This window comes from Balearica regulorum, chromosome 1, assembly GCF_011004875.1.
Source record: "Balearica regulorum gibbericeps isolate bBalReg1 chromosome 1, bBalReg1.pri, whole genome shotgun sequence".
Classification (NCBI taxonomy): Eukaryota; Metazoa; Chordata; class Aves; order Gruiformes; family Gruidae; genus Balearica; species Balearica regulorum.
In genome coordinates, this window is record NC_046184.1 from 209,036,475 (window position 1) to 209,057,484 (window position 21,010).

The 21,010-nt window shown below is 38.7% G+C and overlaps 1 protein-coding gene across 4 annotated transcripts in view; it reads right to left on the reverse strand.

The window, feature by feature from the left end:
* NAALAD2 (N-acetylated alpha-linked acidic dipeptidase 2) overlaps window positions 1-18,829 on the reverse strand; it is a 35,179-nt gene extending 16,350 nt beyond the window's left edge. The window contains exons 1-13 of one of the 4 annotated variants that reach the window (XM_075742413.1): window positions 18,255-18,829; window positions 16,621-16,732; window positions 13,395-13,581; window positions 11,902-12,003; window positions 10,978-11,103; window positions 10,117-10,303; window positions 9,191-9,346; window positions 8,917-9,010; window positions 8,539-8,637; window positions 6,401-6,486; window positions 5,680-5,799; window positions 5,162-5,244; window positions 2,374-2,437 (exon numbers count right to left, since the gene is read on the reverse strand). In XM_075742413.1, coding sequence (XP_075598528.1) covers window positions 2,374-2,437; window positions 5,162-5,244; window positions 5,680-5,799; window positions 6,401-6,486; window positions 8,539-8,637; window positions 8,917-9,010; window positions 9,191-9,346; window positions 10,117-10,303; window positions 10,978-11,103; window positions 11,902-12,003; window positions 13,395-13,581; window positions 16,621-16,732; window positions 18,255-18,336 — 1,498 coding nt within the window. In that variant the 5' untranslated portion in view covers window positions 18,337-18,829. Of the gene's footprint in view, window positions 1-2,373; window positions 2,438-5,161; window positions 5,245-5,679; window positions 5,800-6,400; window positions 6,487-8,538; window positions 8,638-8,916; window positions 9,011-9,190; window positions 9,347-10,116; window positions 10,304-10,977; window positions 11,104-11,901; window positions 12,004-13,394; window positions 13,582-16,620; window positions 16,733-18,254 lie in introns of those variants that run through there. The other 3 variants (XM_075742416.1, XM_010300102.2, XM_075742414.1) reach the window with 3 other exon arrangements.
* Between the last annotated feature and the right edge of the window lie 2,181 nt (window positions 18,830-21,010).

The following is a 21,010-nucleotide window of genomic DNA, read 5'->3' on the forward strand; positions in this document are numbered from 1 at the left end:
TAGCTACAGGCCCTTGTCACTCCTACACTTGTGTTAAACAGAAGGCAATGGTAACAAAAAGTAGGATGTTAAAATAAAGTTAGTGCATTCAGGAACTGTGCAGGAGGAAAGACATTCCCTGGAAGATGCTTTAAGAAGTCTTTCAATGCAGCTACTTCTTCTTTTACCATAAAGAGGACTTTTCCAACGTTTTTGCAGACTGTATCTGAAAGATACAGGTCATCTTCTGAGTAAGAGACTTGCAAGACATTTGGCATTTTGTATTTCAGAACTAAGTCTCACCCAAATAGGAGGCAACAAAGATGCAGAGTAATGTTTTCATCTACTGTCTCCTAAACCTCCCCTTTCACCACCACTCTGTGGCTTCTACACTTTACACCCATGAGGCCTCCACATTGCCTGTGGGCTATGTTGAGCTAGGTAACTATCTCATACTGAAGTTGTCAGTTACAGCAGCAAGTCCCCCATCAAAAAGAAACTATCATTGCTTTTGAGTGAGAGTGTAAAGAAGTCTTCTCTGTAGACTACAGCCACTGGACAGCAGCTGGGCAAACACCTCTGCCCTCAAATACAGACAACAACAAAGAGGGGAAGAAGGCTTGGACATAATAAAACACAAGCTCTCAGATAACACTGTTGTTGGTTTTTGATGTGGCTTTAGACCTTTGGGTCATCCTTCACACAGTGTGTACTTATTAGAGGACTAGACTGACAATTACAGAAAACCCCATGATGATGGAGAAAATCCTAGATAATGTTAATAATGTTTTCAAGGAGAGTCTCTATTTGAGAATTAGAAATTAAAGTCACAAAAATGCTCAAAAGGATGACCCACTATTCTTCTTTTCATTGCTAAAGGGCAATGAATAGAAATAATTTGCTGTCCAAAACGTGGCATAAGAAGTGTTGTGGAGAATGTATGATGATAAACAAAAAAACTGGCAGAGTACATGGATGCTGTGGCTCTACAGGGGATTTTAATGATCAGTCAGATGAAAGATGTCCAGGCTACTTAAAACAGTACAGTGAATATGGTGTTCTTTTACTTATTACATACTTCTTTTCCAGTGGTTTTACTTTCACATTTTCTTTAATGCATAAAGCATGAGACATGTTTGAATAATCACGATTTGGAAGAAAATTCTTAAGGCAGCAGCATGTTGGCTGCAAACCAACTAAAAAATATGTGTTACAATCCACGCTGAGCATATAAAGCAGTTGTAAAGCTATTATATCATTCGTGAGATCTTCTAGGCGTGAAATTCTGCTCTACTTTTTACACAGCATGTAGGCTGCATAATTGAAGCAACAGCTCCAACCCTTCCTATACCCCGACTCCAACTAAGCATTTAGAAACTGGGTTTGGCTTTTCTTTCCTTCCAATCCTTTTGTGACAGACAAAATTTTCAGCTGACAGGAGTAAAAAGAGTTCTTAAATATGCCTGTTGATATCCATTTTATTCACACACAGTAAGCCCGAATATGTTGGGTTTAACATGGGAAGATCAATGCCTTAAATAACTGAGGTTATGATGCAGGACAGCTTAACAGGACTCCAGGAACTATTATTTCAGCACGCACAACAGCAAATGAAGCCCTTTTGTAATAAAGCTCAGTATAACATCAGAAAAATTTTATGATTTAGGTCACAGTCTTGGGCTGAAAATTCCAAGTCCAGTTTCTAAGCAGTATTTCTGTATGCCAGATTCTTCTCAGAATCTGAAGGCATAGTAAATCGGATAATGTTGGATCAGCTTTTTATGAAACACTCTTCAGTGCTTATTTTTCTAGGAAAGCCCTGCCATAATACATAAGTTACTCCCTGCATATTGGCCCTGCTCATAGCAATAAGCAAAGATAACCATTTTGGCCTAAAGCACCAAAATGACTTCCCATCCCCACAAATTGTAAGCCTGAGGTCTCGACACAGATTGTCTTGAGATTGTATTAAATTATAGCGTCCCAAAATATTACAATTCCACAGGAAAAGGAGTTGGAACTGCAAACAGAACAAGGAACAGTCTGGCATATATTAAAACTGTAATTGTAAATTAAAGCTAATGCAGTTAAAAGAGAGTTTAACGTTCAGAGCGCTTAGTTCATTAGCACAGAATACTAAACTCCTCCAGAGGAGACATTCTGGATTCCAGACACGTGGGCTGCAGCTCATGGATGGCGTTATTTGCAACAAGAAAGCAACAGGAGAATTTAAATTGTTCTCTCTCTCCACTTAATTCTATATTTGCTACACTGATTCTGAACACCACATTATCTACCTTATGTTTGACAGCTCTGGATGCAATAAATAATATGCAGTGAACTATTAAAATTGACATCTGCAAAGTAAGGTGAGTTTAAAAATAAAAGACACACCTTCTATAGAAGAATCTGTGTTGATGTAAGCAACTGCCCGTTCCTGGAGGATTCTGGCATTTTCCTGGGGTTGTAAAAATGTAATTATTACTTTCAATTAGTGACATTTAGACAAGAGCATGTTAACTGCACTGTTATCTACAGTATTACCTTTAAGAACCCAGTCAGGATAAGCAGCACTATGTACCTTACTAACTACATTAATGTTTGAGGATAGGTCAGTGATCTGGGCATATGGAATTCAGTCCTGCTTTCTGGGACTTGATGTGGAAAACATCCACAAAACGTAGGTGCTATCTGCTGTGTCACAGAGGAGCAAGACGGAACAAGAAAATTATTGAACAGCATTGTAACAGGGTAAATTAAGGTTATAAATGCGTTTTAACTTTGCACTTGCAGTGCTTTTTGAACATACAACATGTGACCGAAAATTCCTCCATGTTTTTAATCCCTACTTACTCCTGTGAGCTCCCAGCACTGAACGAAATTTTAACACTGATAAACCGGGTATTGCTGTCATTTTTACACTCTTCCATTTCAAAAAGGGATGAATCAAAGCACTGACATTTCCTATTAAAATGAATTTGACTGACTGTTTTGAGTCAACCAAGCATTGCTTTCATGCTAAATATATACACATACGTTTCATTTTTGGCAAACTTGTAATTATGTTTGAAATTGATATTCCAATCAGTAAGTGGTATTTTACTAAGTCTTGGCTTCATGATAGATATTCTAATTAGGTTAGTAATTGTTATTTGATTCATTCAATTTATAACCCAACTAATCATTTGTATTTCATGTGAACTAAAAATGGGATTGGTAATTGATAACTTCATAAATAAATTGATATATTTAAAACAAACAGCAGAGGAGATTCCGCAAAAGTATATGAAGGGAGGGAGCAAGCCTGTATATGCATATGTGAGGCCTTGCATATATGCAAAAGCATATTTGCAACATAAAGAAAATCCTTCATTTACGAGCAATGGAGAATATCTATGTAACAAAAGGATGTTGCCCCACTTGCAGCATCTTTTTGTTACACAGCAGACAGTGAATATAATGGGTTAATTTTCCTCAAGATTTAGTAGAAGACAGATCTGGCAGCTGCAGAAAACACGAATGTAAGCTGTGAGGAATGTCTCTAGAGAAACTGAATCTAATTTAGGTGTCAAAGAGGAGGAATGCACACCACCAAGATAAAGCAAGAAGACAGTAATATAAAAACATTGAGGTTCAAATATGAATTGTGCTCATGGCTTTCTAATCCAGTACAGCTGCTGTTTCATGAAATAATGGATCATAGATAACTAGATATTAAATTATTAAACAAAAAACATTACAGAACAGCAGTAGCAATATGTGAACAAATCAAACATAAAAATAACTCCTAATTTATTCATGACTTGCTCAAGATAAATTGATCTTTTAAGTATCATTGTTTCATATTCCTCATAGTTAAAACAATTTTGTGTTTTTTCTTGAGAGCAGCTAAATATGTGCACAGGTACACAGACAATGAAATCACAAAGTTTCATATACAGTATACTTTTGTTACCAGTGGAATTTAGGTGGGATGAAATTTTTATGCCAACTCTTTAAAATTTCTCATTAAATTATTTTAAATGTAGTTTAAATCATACTTTCTTCATCTAATGTCCCATAAACCGACCATAAGATGCAAAGTGTCTGTTGCAGCTGGAAGTCAAAAAGTTTATGGGGAGAAAGAATTAGTGCAAATCCAAAGGAATAGAAATCTCAGCTTTGTTAGCAGAAAAATGATTGAATCCCTTTAGTGTTTGGGAGCTTGTTTCTGGTTTTGTTCCCTCCTCTGACATGTGTCATTTTCAGTGTAATTTCGTGGTTTACTACAATACATGCCAATAAACTAAAATGAAGAAAAAGATTAAAATATTTTATTTCATAAATTTTGAAAGCTCTATCCATACATGTAAATATAAACTTGTAAATAAAAGTCTAACAGAAGAACAAGAAAACACATTTCTGTTAAACCATTCAGTGCTAATATTGACATAGTTCAGCAGAAATGTGTTTCATCAGACAATTTTCTGCCTTCTCTATATCTAATTTAGATTTTGCAGACAAAGCAATGAAAACTCTGGTAAGACATATTTCTTACCAGGGCTGAACAAATCCACTTACAGGGTTAAGAACTGAACACACCCAACAGGGAAAGGAAGATGACAAAAACATTCAGAACCTCATTTCTGAATTTCCCAACACCCTTCTATCAGGCAGGAATATAGTCAGGGATCCCACTACAGACTCTACAATACTGGAAATTTCACAGGCGTTTTGAACTATTAACTCATAGATTACCTACTCTTCCATTTGCCCAGGAGGACTAATTTCCAGACAAAGGGCTGGGTGTGCTTAGGGATCACAGGTTCATGATCTGGACTTTATAGAAACTAAGGAATTTCTCAAATAGAAAGTTAGAAAATACACCAATTTAGGTTATATAAAATGCTATCATTCTGTTAAAAGGCGGCATAGATTTCCACATAGAGACCACTGAGGGACATTAGTTTTGAATCAAAGTAGATTTTTAAAGCTTACAAGAATTAGTGTACTTATGTTGTAAGAAGGTAGGTAGGTAATTTGTATAATATGTGAGGGCCTCACAGCACCTGAAGGAGTTTCTTGTGCTCCAATTTTACCTTGAAGCTATTGATTGCAGTCTAGGAATAGATACCACTGGGTACTGCAGCTGCCTGCAACAGACTTTGAAGTTTTGCTTTCTTTACACAATTTTTTCATTTACCTCAGCCCATTCTGTGGAACCCAACAATCCAAATTCTTCTGCATCCCAGCTAGCAAAAATAATAGTTCGCTTAGGTCTCCAACCTGCAATCACATAGTTAAACTTGAAAATTCAATTTAAAGTTAGAAATTATAGTGAAAGATTCCCACAGTTAATTGAAATCTTTAAAAAAAAATAGCACTTAATTGATATAGCAGTAAAAAAAAATCCTCTTTAAACTCCTCAGAGGAACATATTACTGCAGAGGCATTTCATCTTAATGCAATATTTTCATTCCACACAGCTAAGAGGGTACTATTACACTGATGAGAGACGTGAGGGAATAAATTCAGCCAACTAAGATGCAATGCTACATATGCATTTCTTCAATGAATTTGCATCTTTCGTAATAAGAAATGCAACTTTCTGTAGAGGTGAAAAGTTAAATCAACACAACTACTTAATGAGAACATTCAACACAGTTCCTCAAAGCTGCTGTTTTCCATATCATCGTTTTAGGTCTGCAATAAGTAAGTTACCTTCCATTTTCATTTTACCAAAACTCCGTACAACCTCTTGCAGAACAGCTGCACCCGTAGTTGGATCAATACCACCAAATACCCAAGAGTCTCTATGACCTCCTAAAATAATATATCTGTCTGGAAACAAACACACAATATCAATCCTTAATTAAAAATACACTTAGGTTACCTGTATTTCCTTTGATTGTATCCCTACTTGTGTCAAACAAAATAACGAAGTTTAGTAGCAGTGCTACAAATTTATTTTTTAAGGTAATCTGCAGCCATTCACATACCCTACTGAAGTATATAAATGAAGACAAGAAATATTTTATACTTATTTTTCCACTTAAAATTTTTTCATGTATATGGCCTGCAACTAAGTATCAACAATAGTATATTGAGGTCCCAGATCATCACTAGATTTCTGTACTTTGCATTGTGCTAATTTTTGCAAAGGCAAAACGCATGAATGATGTAAGAGGAAACGTACTGTAAAATAGCAGGCATTATAAAAAAATTCTCTGGCATCTATCATTCCAGCATTGCCATTCAAATATATACTTGGGAATGCCAATGAAAAACAGTGTGATGGGAGGGACAGGACAACTATTAAGAGTTTCTCAGATTATGTATTATCTGGCTATCTAAAATCCATCAAGTTTCTTGCAACATCAGAACAATTCCAACAAACACAAAGTAAAGGAGGAATTAAAATCCTCAAGCACCTGGTGCTCACCTGGTTCCACAGCTCCTCTGAGGATGCCAATGACATTGTATATTCGTGTTATTTTATTGTTTGTATGAACATGCATCCTGACTTTTCTGAAATGAAAAGCAGTATAGCGTAACCATTTCTGACTGAGAAGGCAATAAAAAGTCAGCGTAATAGCTTGTAATCCAGAAAGTTTGTGCTTCTGTTCTGCTTTGTGTGTTCAGCACTGATCTAACCTGTCATGCTGTACCAGTGTCCCATTTTCTATTTCAGGTGAGCCTGCTGACAGAAAGATGCCTTAGAAACAACCCTATAAAGTGGAACAATTTACAGAATTTACTGAACTATTATTTATGGGAGTCAATCCAATAATCGTGTATTAGAGGAGTAAACTGAAAATGACATACAGTAATTAAAAATACATTTACATTTTGACCAAAATGATAATTGTGGATACTACATATTTTATAAAGTCTGTGTAATAAGATAGAACTTGGAGAGAAGGTCATTAGAAATATTCACCCAGAAATAAACTGAAATCTCCATCTGTCCCCCCCAGTAAAATCTGCTTGTGAAATTTTATAAAAGGAAGGAAATTGAGGTATCAGCAGAGCTAAAAATAATGTCGTGTTCAGCCCCTCTTAACCTGTAGAAGAAACATAGCATCAAACAATGTTTTTTTTTGTGCCTGGCAAAACCCCAAGAGTTTCACATTTGAAGTTATCTTTTCAGCAGCAAATCTGCACAGCTGTCAAAATCAAAACCTACTTCAGGATAGCTACTGGATCTTTGCCCAGAAAATAACTGACACCAGTGCCTTGAGCATGCATATACTCGCACACTTTCCATGTGCAAGTGACTTTCTACCTGGACTCAAAAGGTTCCTTTTGATCTGGAGCTATTCTGAGAGAGAAGCGTATGCAGGATTAGCCCATCTTTACAAAAACCGTGTCCCTGTCAAGTAGGAAGATCTTAAAAAGTGCATTCCAAAATATTTACCATGTATACATTTTGTGGATAAATCATATTGTTTCTTTTCTCACTGTTGCTCTTCAAGACATTCCAAAAAGCACCTTAATTATGTTAAATATGCTTTTTTATTCATTTTCCTCCTTTATTCGTGTTCAGCTAGTGTTAAAGCAGAGCAGTCTTTATAAAATCATATATTCAGACACACTCTTGTTTTGCAGGAGGTGGAGCAGTGATAATGATATATCATTTTCACAACTGTTCACTGCAGTCCTCATAGCATAAAAATGCATGTAAACTGAAACTATAGCGTGATCTTTAGCTTTATGTGTTGCAGCTTATCAGTTATAAAGAAGGAATGTTATGACTGTCCCTGACAACCAGTCAAATCCCTGACTGCCAAACGCAATTGTTACGTGGTTTGATCTGTTAGAGAGCGACTCTGTTCGTGTCAGAGACCTGGACAGTTGTATTTCTCTGTCAGAGCTGGAAAAATGTAAACTGCAAACATATTGTTGCTAATCCAACTGGTCAAAGGCCAGTTTCTCCCAAACAAATAAGTAAGAAAGATATATGTGCTTTGGGCTGTTCAGTCCTGTTACTGTTCAGGGCTTTCAACCATGGGGCATACCAGCTCTGTGGAACAGTTGATGGACTCCCAATTAATTTCCACACTTCACAGATCTAAGTTCATAGAAACCCTGGGAGGCTTCCAGTGGACAAGGGAAAAATGCACAGAAGAGAACCACAGAATTGTCAGTGCTTCCTTGTTGGCTGCATGCTGGCTGTCCTATTGTCCCCTTGGTCATCAGAAACAGGAAAGAAATACCAAAGCTTGAAGTGAAGAGGAAGTTTAGGATTAATTCAACAGTTTTTAAAAATGTCTACTTATGGTTACATGGCCATTTTTAAAAGGACCAGTGAAACAATGTCTGAACATTAAAGTAAGGATTAAAGTTGGAATGACAGGGCTGGACGTATGCCCTCTGAATCTGTCTATCCATTGACACTGGGAACACTGAGCAAAACTGTAGTTTTGACAATTTATTTTCAAATTCTGATAAACATCACCATGTGTCCACTCAGAAGAAAGTAAATTTCTCCAGAATATCTCTAGATGTATTGTTTCACTCTTTCTCTTGCTGAGATTTTTTTCCCCAATATTTTATAAATAGGTAAGTGTTAAAACAGACCTTTTAGAAGAGTTGTCTGCAAATCCTGGCCCTATGTTATAAGACACGTTGAGACTTCCCTTCCAGCTGCTGTCTGGAGGTGCAGGTCCTCCCATTGCACTGTTAAGTGAAAACCAAGACCAATGTAGTTGACCAGTAGGCTAAAACCTTAAATTCCCTTAATGATTACTGCACTTAAACCAAGGTGGGTTTACAAAATTCTTAAAACCATGATGCCAGAAACAGATTGCTTTGAATTTTCCGTATTTTCCGAAGCACACACTACTACAAAAGAGCTATAAATATAAGTAACAGCATATATTTTACCATCCCAGTATAAAAAAATTTGCTGCACATTTGTGAATATTGACTTCTGGTGAGGGACTGATATATACTCACCGTAATAATACTTCTGCATCATGATATCCAATGGGATGAACTGGGATTTTGGGAATCCCTACACCTTCATTAACTTTATACCTGAAAGTGTACTCTGAGAAACCAGAACAAAATGTCAAGTTTATAGTGTTCTTAGCAACTTTCACCAAACTGGAAATACTTTTGAACAGTGCAGCTACACAGTAGCCACAAGCATGCATCACTTTTTAAATTCTTAAATAATTTCTTAGGTATTGCTTCTAGGAAACCAAAATGTAATGACAGAACCACAAACCCCATAGTGCATCTGCATGTGCCAGAGAAGTCCCCACATTTGATGCAAGGTTAGATTTGCTGTCCATCCATATTATTACACCTCCCCAAAGCTGATGGTGGGATAACCAAGCCGGTGTGAGAGGTGAAAATGGCCCCTGTGCAGGCTGTTGAGAAGCTGCAGAAGACATCCACAGATGCATTTACCTATGCTGAAAACAGTCAATGTCTCTCTGAATCTGGTGGGGCCAGCACACACAACCTATCCTGTTCTTTCAGTATGGTGTTGTCTTATGCCCCCAACACTGGTCGCACACGCCAGTGAGCTTTCCAGAAGCACCCCTGTGTTCCCATCCCATCGGCAGACAGGAATAGTAGGCACCTTAGTTCAGACTACGCCTACAAGGACAAGCACATGGTGCCAAGTTTTGAAAGACTCCAGGCCACTGCTATTTTTAATACAGAAATTTTACTCCCTGTAAAGAGGATTTTAAACTGTTTTTCTGCTTGGAATTTAGGATCAGCAAGGAAACATACCTCCAAGCAAAACTATTACTCCTCCCTGATGGTGGACTATAATCTAGTTTAAACTGGTCCTCTTGAGAAACACAGACATTTAAAAATGGCTATAAATTCTCAACCATTTTCTACTGCTTCAGTCTGTAAAGCTCACACATCCTGCTTTTGTAAGAGTTACAAAGCTGGGATCAGACAAAGAGATTTTCCTAAAAACTTACTTTCCCTGCCTAACTCAACAGCAACCAGTTGAAATGGCACACGGGTAGAATTTATTCTGCAAAGGAAAATTAACTGCTGCTAAAAATAATTTTAAACAACTTTTTTCTCTTTGCATCTGTACTGAAAATAGATGAATTTCTAGTCCCACAATAACTTCCAGCACCAGTTTATAAAGTACTTGATGGCCCATGGTACAGATCTTTCACCCACCTTTTGCAGGATAACCCGGTGTCAAGGGATCCCCTGCCCCATTCAGGTTTAGCACATTCCCACGCTGGGCTCCTCTGCCTGGCAGGTTCCAGCCATCTGGATAAGCATCTACTCCTGGGGCGCAGTAGTCAGCAGGGTCTGAATAAAGTATGATCCCTTGGGCTCCTGCTAATATGGCATTTTTGACCTGTGAAATTATTTGCTTTTAAGAAATGCCAGGTTTTTTTAATGCAGTAATAAATCTGAATGTTGCTGAATTTACTGAATATACTTCCATAGGGACATATAGCTTTAGAAGTTGTGTATGTGGAAGCGTGAAAATGACCACAGACTCAGTGGAAGAACAAACCACAGTGAAACACAATATGTTCATTATTTGTGTCACATCTTTAGTCATAGCTCAACTCAAGGCTATGAAATAAAGCACAGGATATAAAACTGAGGCACAAAAACTGACTACTATCCCCACTGTCTCACTATCATCAATTTTGTCAGAGTTGTCTAAAGTCAGAATAGTTAGTTATTCAATCCCCGTGCATCAGATTCCTTGTCAAACACTTTAAAATATTGCAGTTCTATGGATGAAAAGTATTAAAAGCCTTGGCTCAAAAAACCGCTCAGTTCCCTAAACTAATCTTTTGCAAGACTGCCTAAGGAATTTGCAGTCATCTCAGTCTCAGGAGATTAATACATGCATCTGTTTTTATTGTTTAGGAAGTTATTCTTAGAATGCAGTCACAATGGATACATTGCAGGCTTCCTTCTGCTCATATGTTCCAACTTACAGCACTCCTATCTCCCGCCAGCTCTACCATGAGCAGTGTTTGACCCGCAGAGGCAAAAATAAAACACAACCCTTACTTTGTTTCCTCTGAAGATCTTGCCATATCTGGCAATGACAATCTTTCCTGTACAGTTAATTTCCATTTCACGCTCCAGCTTGAAAAAATCTTCAGTGCGGCCATAATTCACATATACCAGATCTGCCTGCACAGAAAAGAAAAGCAGGTTTCATGGCAACCAGTCATTCAACAAACAAAATACCTGTTTTCAGAAATACAGAGTTTTATTCACTATGTATGATATAGTTATTTTTTTTTACATTTCTGCAAATGAGAGCCAGTGCCCGCAGAAATAAAAGATTTCCATAATGTTCTATAGGAGGCCTTGGCTCAAACTGCTGACCTTTCTATATTATCTTGCACTTAACAGGACCCCTATAAACTGAGGTTGGAAACTAAACCAATATACTTTGCTAAACTCACAAACTTCTGTAGCCATGAAAAGATAGATATTCCTTGCATACACAAACACTTGCTGTTATATGATTTCATTCATCTATGCAATGCAATGTTGTTCCTGACTTGTTCCTCCATAATGAATTATCAGATTAAATGCGGGACTTTTGTAGCCTTTGAAGACATTCACTTAACCCAAAATGTATTCCAAATTGATTTATATATTGCTATTTCTACTTAAGACTTAAGCAAGTCCTCTCCATATGATTGAGTAATGTGGAGTAACCTGAGATATGTCCAACATTTTCCATAAAGATAAAAGCTTTTCACTTATTATGTGATTCAGATTTCTAGCACTTTGATAAAGCTTTTTTTCTAAAAGGAGACTTCTAACCTTCTCACAACATGTGGCCCAGCTGTCCCTGTGTTCTCTTATACTAATGGTTAATTAAAACTACTACAAGAAGTTGGAGCAATCTATCCCAGCAAGTGTTTCGCAAAATATGACTTCAGCTAATAATACTCTTACATATTTTTTTTTTCTTACCTCTGGCACTCCTTGTGCTGAAAAAGCATTATATGGTGGCAGTATATCACTAACATTTTCATACCCCTGTGGAGGTGGTTCGACCAATGATGTATTGAAAATCTATCAATAAATAACAGAAGTCTTTGGTCAAACACTGTATCTCCAGGCACAAGTTTGTACAATAAGCTTGGTTATTGCAACTGATATGCTAGTTTCCATAAATTGTTAGCAAAAAATTCAATTTAACTAGCACGCATAAGTTCAAACAAAAAACCAGTTAGGTATACACAGCTGAATTTTTATAATAGAGAGATAGATCACTTGCCAGAAGATGGTCATGAGTCACTGCCTCAACATAAGCAAAGAAGTAGCTGAAAATTGCCAAGAGGTGATGACGATAAAAAGACATCTAGTTCATCCATGCCATCACAGGTATGTTTTGTGATTACTCCCACCTGTGTTATTACTCTTCACCTCTTTGCTAGTTATGGTCCAGTTAAATGCTCTGCCTTTTATGAGCATCTATTGTAACCTTGTTGCCTCAAGGTTCACGTCCACTCTTTGTCACCTTATGAGATTATAGCTGAGAGACTGTTATGGGGTTTCTGGAAGAATTTCTCCATTCTTTCAGCTCTCAGCTCATGTCATCCCCGAGCACATACTCCTTAGTTTCTACCAGGGCTCTTTATCCCTATCTACGTGCTATGATGCTTCTCTAGCAGTCCCATCTCCTCTCCTCACTCGGGCTCCATGTCAGATTTTACATCTACTTCTTTATTCCTGTGTGTACAAAATGGAGAAGGTGACTATAGACCGACTGTTCATTATTACTCCCAACACTAACTTAGGAGACACCATAGGAAGCCAGTAGGATCATGTTCAGAGCAAATGAAAGGAGGCAGTCCTTCATACAATGGATAGTATCTGCATGGCATTCCTTACCTCAGCGTGTTGTGGGAGCAGGAATTGTACAGATGTTCAAGCAGAGATTGGATAGGTACTTGGAAGAGAGATCTAATGAGGGCCACTAACTGGATAAATACTTGGAAAAGAGGTCTAATGAGAATTAAGAGACTAATTGCACCACGCTCAGAGAGCCCCTGAGCTGAAAACAGCTAGACACTGGAAGAATTGCATGCCTTAAATACATTTCTTTGTTCTTAAACTTCCCCGTGCATCTACTTAAGGCTGTTTATGGAAACAGGATATTGGCCTAGATGTATCCTTAATCTGAACCAGTATGGCCATTCCCACACCTTATGGTCTACTGGCGTTAATCGCAGCCTCTGCGCACATCCTCCCTCCACTGTATGAGGCACTGAGATTTCAGCGACTCTGCTGTTCTGCTGCACATTCTGGAAACCCATTTCTAAATATGAGTTCCCTTTGCACTGGATTTTTTTATCATATTATAAAAGCACATGCTGGGATGAGTGGGAGGGAAAACAGAGGAAGACACTGTTTCTTTAAAAAGTCTTACATAAATATAGTTTAATCATTAAAAAGATCACCTCGTTCCCCTGATCATCAATTACTGAGATGTAGTTTGGCTGCTTTTCATTTGGGTACGAAAGCAGCACATCATAATGAACGAGTTCTGCTGAATCCAGTCCAAATTCCTTCCACTGGCGTTGAATTTGTTTGGCAAGAAGAAGATTCTGTTCAGTTCCTGCGAGGTGAGGCAACTTGGTAAACGAGCTGGAATAAACCAGAAAATTGCTAATAAGCAGCAAATGCAGAGGGGCACAATAGTGAAGTCGGATCAGTGTGTATAAATTTATCTTCAAGCCATATGCAGGGAAAGTAAGATCTTAAAGTCTGAGCTGTATAACATGTTTGTTTATCAGAGTCTGCATCAGGATAAACACAAAATGTGTCAGAGCAGAGGATCTTTCCCCAGGCCTTAAGAGAAGTCAGTTGAACCTTTCTCTTTGCATAAGAGAAATAGCCACATCTACACACAAGCAATGAAAATCAGTGTCAAAGGCATTCAGCAAAAGAATATGAACAGTATGCAAGGAGCAGAAATAGATACAGGAAAGCTACACATTCAGAAAGGAGCCCTCCAGATAATTTTGGTATCTGATGATAGGTTTGTACATTGCTGGCATAACATGTACTAATAAGTTTAATTTGAAAATCATTATGTCAAATTATCTGCACAGATTTGTCTTTTTTTCTTAATCAAAAGCTTGAATAATGAAAACCTTCTTAACAACATTTACATCCAGATCAGATATAACACATAATTGTGATAAATAGTCAGAAACAATATCCAGCCCCTCTGGGTTACCCTACACAAATCTGCCTAGAATTTGTGTGTCCTACTAAACAAACGAGTTATGATGGATGCTGATGAGTCAGCTGGGTACCAAGCACCAACAGGCTACTTGTTAATGGCTGCCCCACAGATGCCAGATACCATTAATTACCATTAATTAGTGGTACCAAATACCATGATTAGTACCACTTTGACCTGTCAGTTCAGCCTATTTTCAACCCATGTAACAGCTTGTTCTTCAGTATGCGCTTTCTCAACTTCCAGATGAGAATGCTGCAGGAGATGATGTCCAAAGCCTTGGTAGTCAAGGATGTTACAGCCACTGTAACATCTCCACTGATACACACAGCTAGTCATTTCCTTCGAGAAGACAATCACCCTGATCAGTAGGAATTTTTCTTTTTTTTTTATTTACATAAGGTAAAAAAATGCTGACTGTTCCTAACTTATCTTTGTGTGCAAAGAGATTCCAGAAGGATGTTAGGTCACCCTTCCTAGGATTGCAGTGAAGCTGGCCAGCCGACGGTCCCCCCAGGTTGTCCTTCTTGCCTTACTTGAAGATGGGCACAACATCAGCGTTCTTCAGCAACCAGGGACCTCTTTCAATCACCAGAACTTCTCATAGACAGCACCCTTGCAGTCATAACATCCAGGTCTTTCCGTGAATCCCACCTGGCCCCCTGGATTTGAATGCATCTAGACCGTCTATGATGTAGACCACAACCTTCTGCTCTCTGCTCTTGTCTCTCCTGCTCTTTAAACTGTGTAGGTGTTCATTGACGTCTGGAAGCAACCTTTGCCAAAGCTTGTTGCCTTTTTTCTTCTTGCACTTTAATTCTCTAAGCATTTTAAGTACCTTTTGATTCCTTAAGTACACTAGTTTAAATACTACATATGCCATCAGGGAAAATATACTGAACAACACATGATCACTTTTTTCAATTTTACGCTTCCAAACAGTTTCCTCCTCTCCATAGCTATAATTCAATGCTAAGGTCAAGGCGTTTGCATTTTCTGAGACTCACAGTTTGCTTTCCCCGCTTGATAAATGCACATTTAGTAATTTTAAAAACTAAGAATATGGATCAAAATTCTCAAATTAACTTTTTTTATGCTTTTAACAAACTTCTTTCGAGAGTGTATGAATATAATTTTTCTGCAGTTTCTGCTTTTTATTTGAATTTAGGAAAATAAAACCAGTATGAAGCATTTGGCCCATTATCAAAGCAAGCAGACAAACCAGACACCATTAATACCCTATGGCCAAGAAACCAGCATAATTGCAGAGCTATTTTATGCTGTCATCAATCTCAATGTTGCCTAGACTCTCACTCAAACATAATCTTCAGGAACTCTCCAATCCACTGAGAGCAAGACACACAAAATAAGGTAAGGCCTATAGACTTAAAGAGCTAATTGATGTTAGAAATAAAACCTTTTGGGTTTAGAATAAATGTACAGAAATCAAGTTTGTCAGCAATCCTTTGATGTTTATGATGCAGCTTCTGACTTACATGCTGAATATCAACAGAGCATAACCAGAGATTATATCTGTTTACTTTTGGTGTGAATATATTTGTTCCTCCGTAGAAGATATAAATATGCACAATATTTTTAGGTTTGGGGTTTTTTTTTCATTTCCGGTGGAATACACAGCAAACCAAAAGGGTATTTCTATATCCCTAGCATTTTAGATGTTTTGAAAGAACCACATGGATGCACCAGGATGCAAAAAAGTATATTTAATAACAATTACATCATGTGAGACTTAACCAACCATAACACACATACTGTGCATGGACAGGGCCCTTCATCTTCTGAAACAGAAGGCAGCGTATAACGGGATCTCAAGCACCCAATTCACAGCACATTATCCAATATGGCCACACTAAAGGAATTAGCAGTTGTAACTTTGCATGCAACTCAGTGCCATGCAAACTTTGTAGCACATTTTTAATACATTCATTTTGTACTTAAACTGGTTGCTCAAACGGAAAGTTTAAGGACACCGGACAGATTATCAATCAAATGTAATGAAAAGTAATCAGTGTATCCCAAATACAGTAAAATCACCTCAGTCTGAGACAAAGTAAAGTTGTCCAGTGTTAGAGCTTCAGACACTCGTGAGGAAAAACCAGAGACTTATACTGCATTAAATCAAGACTATGGAAAACCGTAATAAAAAAGCATGATAAGCACTGGCAGTAATTCAGGTTGAGAGAAGCACACTTAACAGTACAAGCACTCCAAAAAGGTAACTTCAGAAATGGGGAGGGGGAACAGAAGGGTTGTGAGTCTCTCCCTTCCCCTTCCCCCAGACATTCTGTACAAAAAAATACTTCCAAAGCATCTTAACAGCTCTGCTTTCAGACACTGTTCCTGGGAGCTGATGTTATCACTTTCTGGCTTTTGTGACTGATAAAATTATTCAAAAAACCAAGACGCACAGGGCTTACCGAAGGAATTGCTTGATGTTTTCTGCTTTCATTTCAGCCACAAGTTTCTGTCTCACATTTTGATAGACATCTGAAGAGTTAGGGTTTTTTTCGGTCGGTTTTGTAAACCATCCTGAAACACATTTGAAAAGCTTCCTACTTAGCAAGAACCCCAGTGCTCACATATTCGAGCCCACATGCAACCTAAGGTACTGAACAGTCTCATTAAAACCAAGAGGATGAGCAAGGCTTAGAGCACCCTCTGTCAGCATTTGCTGGCTCAAACATAGAAGTGAAACAGAAAAGTAAAATATCTTCATCGACTGAATTGCCAAAAAAGTGACACAATTGAAAGAGCACACTCGAAATCTCTGGTAAATGCAGTCCTCTTTTTAAAGCAGATTCATCTCTCATTAATTTTAAATTATAGTTTAAATTCTCAATTAACAGAGGGAGGACTGATTTCCTGATACTCATGCTGAAATTCCCTTATTTAATTTATACATATACTTAAAAATATGTGCATAAGCATATTTCTAGTGAAGATCTAGGACTCAACAGCCACCCTCCCAGCATTGTAATAGTTACAGATTTGGGGAAGGGTGGGGATAGTCTATTTAATAATTAAAGGAATAAAGTTAACTGTGACCCTAGTCAGTTTTAAAAAGTTAAAGATTTTTCAGTTGCCATAAATCTGAGAGAGTACATCAACTTTATGAATTTGTCTTTAAAAAACAGAAAATCCTTTTACTATTATAGCTAGAAAATCCCAAAGTGGGAAAATTGTCATCATAAAGCCAAGCATATGTGCTGTCACATGTGCAATATATACGACCTGTTAGACTTAAATGCAATTGTAGTAACACAACAGTGATACTGGATCAGACCAAAGGTCCATCTTGCCTAGCATCCTGTTTTGGAGCATGGCCAAAAGATGATGTTCAGGGAAATGTGTAAGAATAGCAGAAGCACCAGAAATTTGCAGTTCAGGGATCTCCTAAATCAAACTAATATTTTTTTCATATTTAATAGTCTCATGGGTTTATATTTTTTTTGTGCTTTAGCCTTAAGTGCGTGCTACAACACAAGTTTAAAAAGGAGAGATGCAGACATGCAGTTTTAGACTTAAAATCAAATGCTGCACGTGACTGCAGAGAATAATCTAATGTTCTAGTGAAGTTCATTGTACATGATGGAAACTACAGCAACTCCACTCTTGGCTGTCAGTCAGAACTCCTCTACATCTCTTAATTTCTAAAATAGGAACTGAATAGGAGCATTTAAATAGATCTTCAGTAAAAATCAGGAAATACAAATAAAAAGATAATCCTTGAGGTTTTATAATCACAGAAGGCTCAAACTCTTCTATTAGTCTCTCCTCTTTGAACGTCTGCCTGCCCGTTATGGGAAGCTGTCAGTTCACCAGGGCTCGTTCTGTGCTGAGGAATGCAGCCGCTCTATTCCTCTCACTCCCTAAAGACCGAAATTGCTAGACAGAACAGCCTCTCAGAAAAACAGTGGGACGAGCGATTTATAACATCCCCAAAAAAGCAGTAAAAGCTCCCTGATAGGGAGTTTAATGACAACAGGGGTTGCACATAAGTGTCTGTACAGGGCAAAGGCTACGGGCTGAGCCCCAGTGTCTCTGTACTCACCTGCAAGAAAGCCCAGCAAGAAACAGCCCAGCAGCCCAGGGCAGCCCAGCCACAGGCAGAAGGTGGCCTTGCTCCTGGCCATACGGGCGCCGGTGGCCAGCGGCTTTGCAAGCTGCCAGGAGGGCAGGCAAGCAGCTGCCTTCCTCCTTCTCCTCCCTCTCCTCCTCCTCCTCCTCCCACCCTCAGCCCAGGGCTGCCCCTGGCTTCTGTGATTCTCAGCTCTCCTCCTGCCTAACCAGCCTTAATCCCTGGGTGATGATACGATTTTCTGAGTGGAATAAAACACTTCCATTTCTTAGTCTCACCCTGCAAGACAGCTTGTGTGTAGCTGTAAGCGTATCTCTGTAACAAATATGCAACCAGACTGTGCACTAAGAAATGCCTAAGTACTATTTTAAAGGCTAATTTCTATTAATTATCAGGACTTCCTGGTTTTAAAAGTTCCTGTTTTACGCTTAATCACAATCAGTATTTGTTCTAGTAGAAGTGGTCCAGAGATGAAATGGAGGAAGGGAAAACTTGTTTTCTCTTTACCAAGGAAGCACTGAATTGCTCCCCTTTGTAATCCATGGTTACATTAATCCTTGGCAAGTGATGAATACTTAGAGCAGCTCAGAATACAATTTAGATTAGCCAATGGGGACACTTCCAGACGTCATCCAATTTGCAACTGGGAAAAGCTATGAAATTATTTCCTATATTCTCCAGCTTTTTACAGTAGGGATTACAAGGTTCCTGGGATGAAGCTTTCCTAGTCTAATTCAGCCAAATCCATCTGTGTCTCCTGGGAAAGGACCCAACTTCAGGCAGTAGTCAAGATATTTTCATAGAATCGTAGAATCGTCGTATTTTGTACCAACTTGCCCTGGTCCTGCACATCACTCCCTGCTGTTGACTTCCTGCACGACTATGCAGAAGCCAAGACTGATCTTTCTAGAACTGAGGACCTGCCCATCTGAGACCAGTTATCTGGCTGAAGAAAGCTTTTCTGGGAGCCTGGACACGCTCCGAGTTCTTACCACTCACTCCCCAAAGAGTCCAAAGTAGATAGATCTTGTGAAAGAAATGGCAGTGCTCCAAGTATCAAAACTTTCTTATATAGACTAGGTTGAGCTGAAAATATTCAGAAAGAGCTGAAAAGACTGGTTAATGTCCCAATCACTTCACTAATGCTTTTCAGAGATTAGAGAAGAATTACACCACTTGGGTATTCTGCACCAGTCACAGCCACTGTCTTAAGCATACGTCTGGATGTCTTTGTTCAAATGATAAGCACGTCCAGTTTTGTGATCTTTTTTCTGTCATTTCCCAACTGCTCATAAGCCATCACAAATTCTGAACAGCAAGGACTTTTCACACCAACATCTCACTTGACATATACAAACCAGATGGAATTCCACCTACAGAACTTATAAAGAATGAGCATATTGATGTATTATTAGCATTTATATAGCACCACAGGTGTAGGACTGGCACATAATAGACAGTAAAGTGACAAGGGTTTTTGGAGATTAATACCTAAATTAGACCTCACATGATGATAACATCAGTGGAGGAAGAAGGTAAGAATAGCAACAGTGAGAAAGTATCAAATGTATTTATTTCTATGCCTGTATCTTTTTAAAGTGATAAGGGCATCAGCAACGCTGAGGTTGAACAATAGCAGCAACCAAGCGGCTTTTACCACTTAAAATAGAGACCTAATACTATTCGTTATTAATTGTGGCACGTTCTTACATTCCATGGATTGGCCACCAGTGGAGTATATTATGTTCCATTTAAATGAAAGAATAACATACAGTATAAATCTATGCCTTGAATCACTCCCCCTCCACAACAGGACAGGGGCAGGAAATAAGATGAAAAAGCTCATGGGTTGAGATAAAGAGAAGACAGGGCATCACTTGCCAATTACTATCATAGGCAAAACAGACTCGACTTAGGGAAAAATAATTTAATTTATTGCAAATTAAAATAGACTCGGGTAGTGAGAAACAAAGACAAAAATTAAACCAACATTTTCTTCCACAACCGCGCCCCATTTTTCCAGCTTACTTCACTTCTCGGCTCCGGGCTCCTCTATGCCATAGAGCTGCCGTACAGGACACAGGCGGCATCTTGGGATGGGGCCAGATACCCGAGGATATCTAAGTGCGCTAGGCACCTGACTTTAAGCACTTGAATTATTCTGTACAGAGAGTGTTCACTTCCTAACAGAAAAATACCCAGGGCCATTTGGGAGCTCGTGGAGTGTCCGAGACCTCTGGACAGAGCAAACCAGTACTGGGCAGTACCGGGCAGCACCAAAACCAGTACCAGCGGCTACAGGCCAGGTGAGACTTCTCACCACACCTGACGTGACGCTGCGCAGCCCATTTTCAGACAACTGAATCCTGCTCTGTGCAGCCAGGTGCAAGCTAACTGTCCGCAGATGGAGCCAGTGGGGTTCTAGTCACCACAACTGCAATTAAAAGAAGTATTTAGTGCAATTTCAGGTGCCTTAGTGTGCCCTGCCTGGGGATGAGTTTTTCCCAGGTCCAGTATTCTGCCAATGATGTCATGTATATTCACAGGATATATGAGGCTTTCAGACAGCCAAAGTGGCACTGGGTCAGTACGTTAAACACCTGAATTGCTCCCCAGTGTTTAGACACCAGGTCAAATTGTCTGCACCCTCATGCTGGGCTCCATCTCCCCCTGCCCCAGCCCTGGCAGCAAGGAGGAGACCAAGGGGAGGTGGGAAGGGCTGGGGGCGA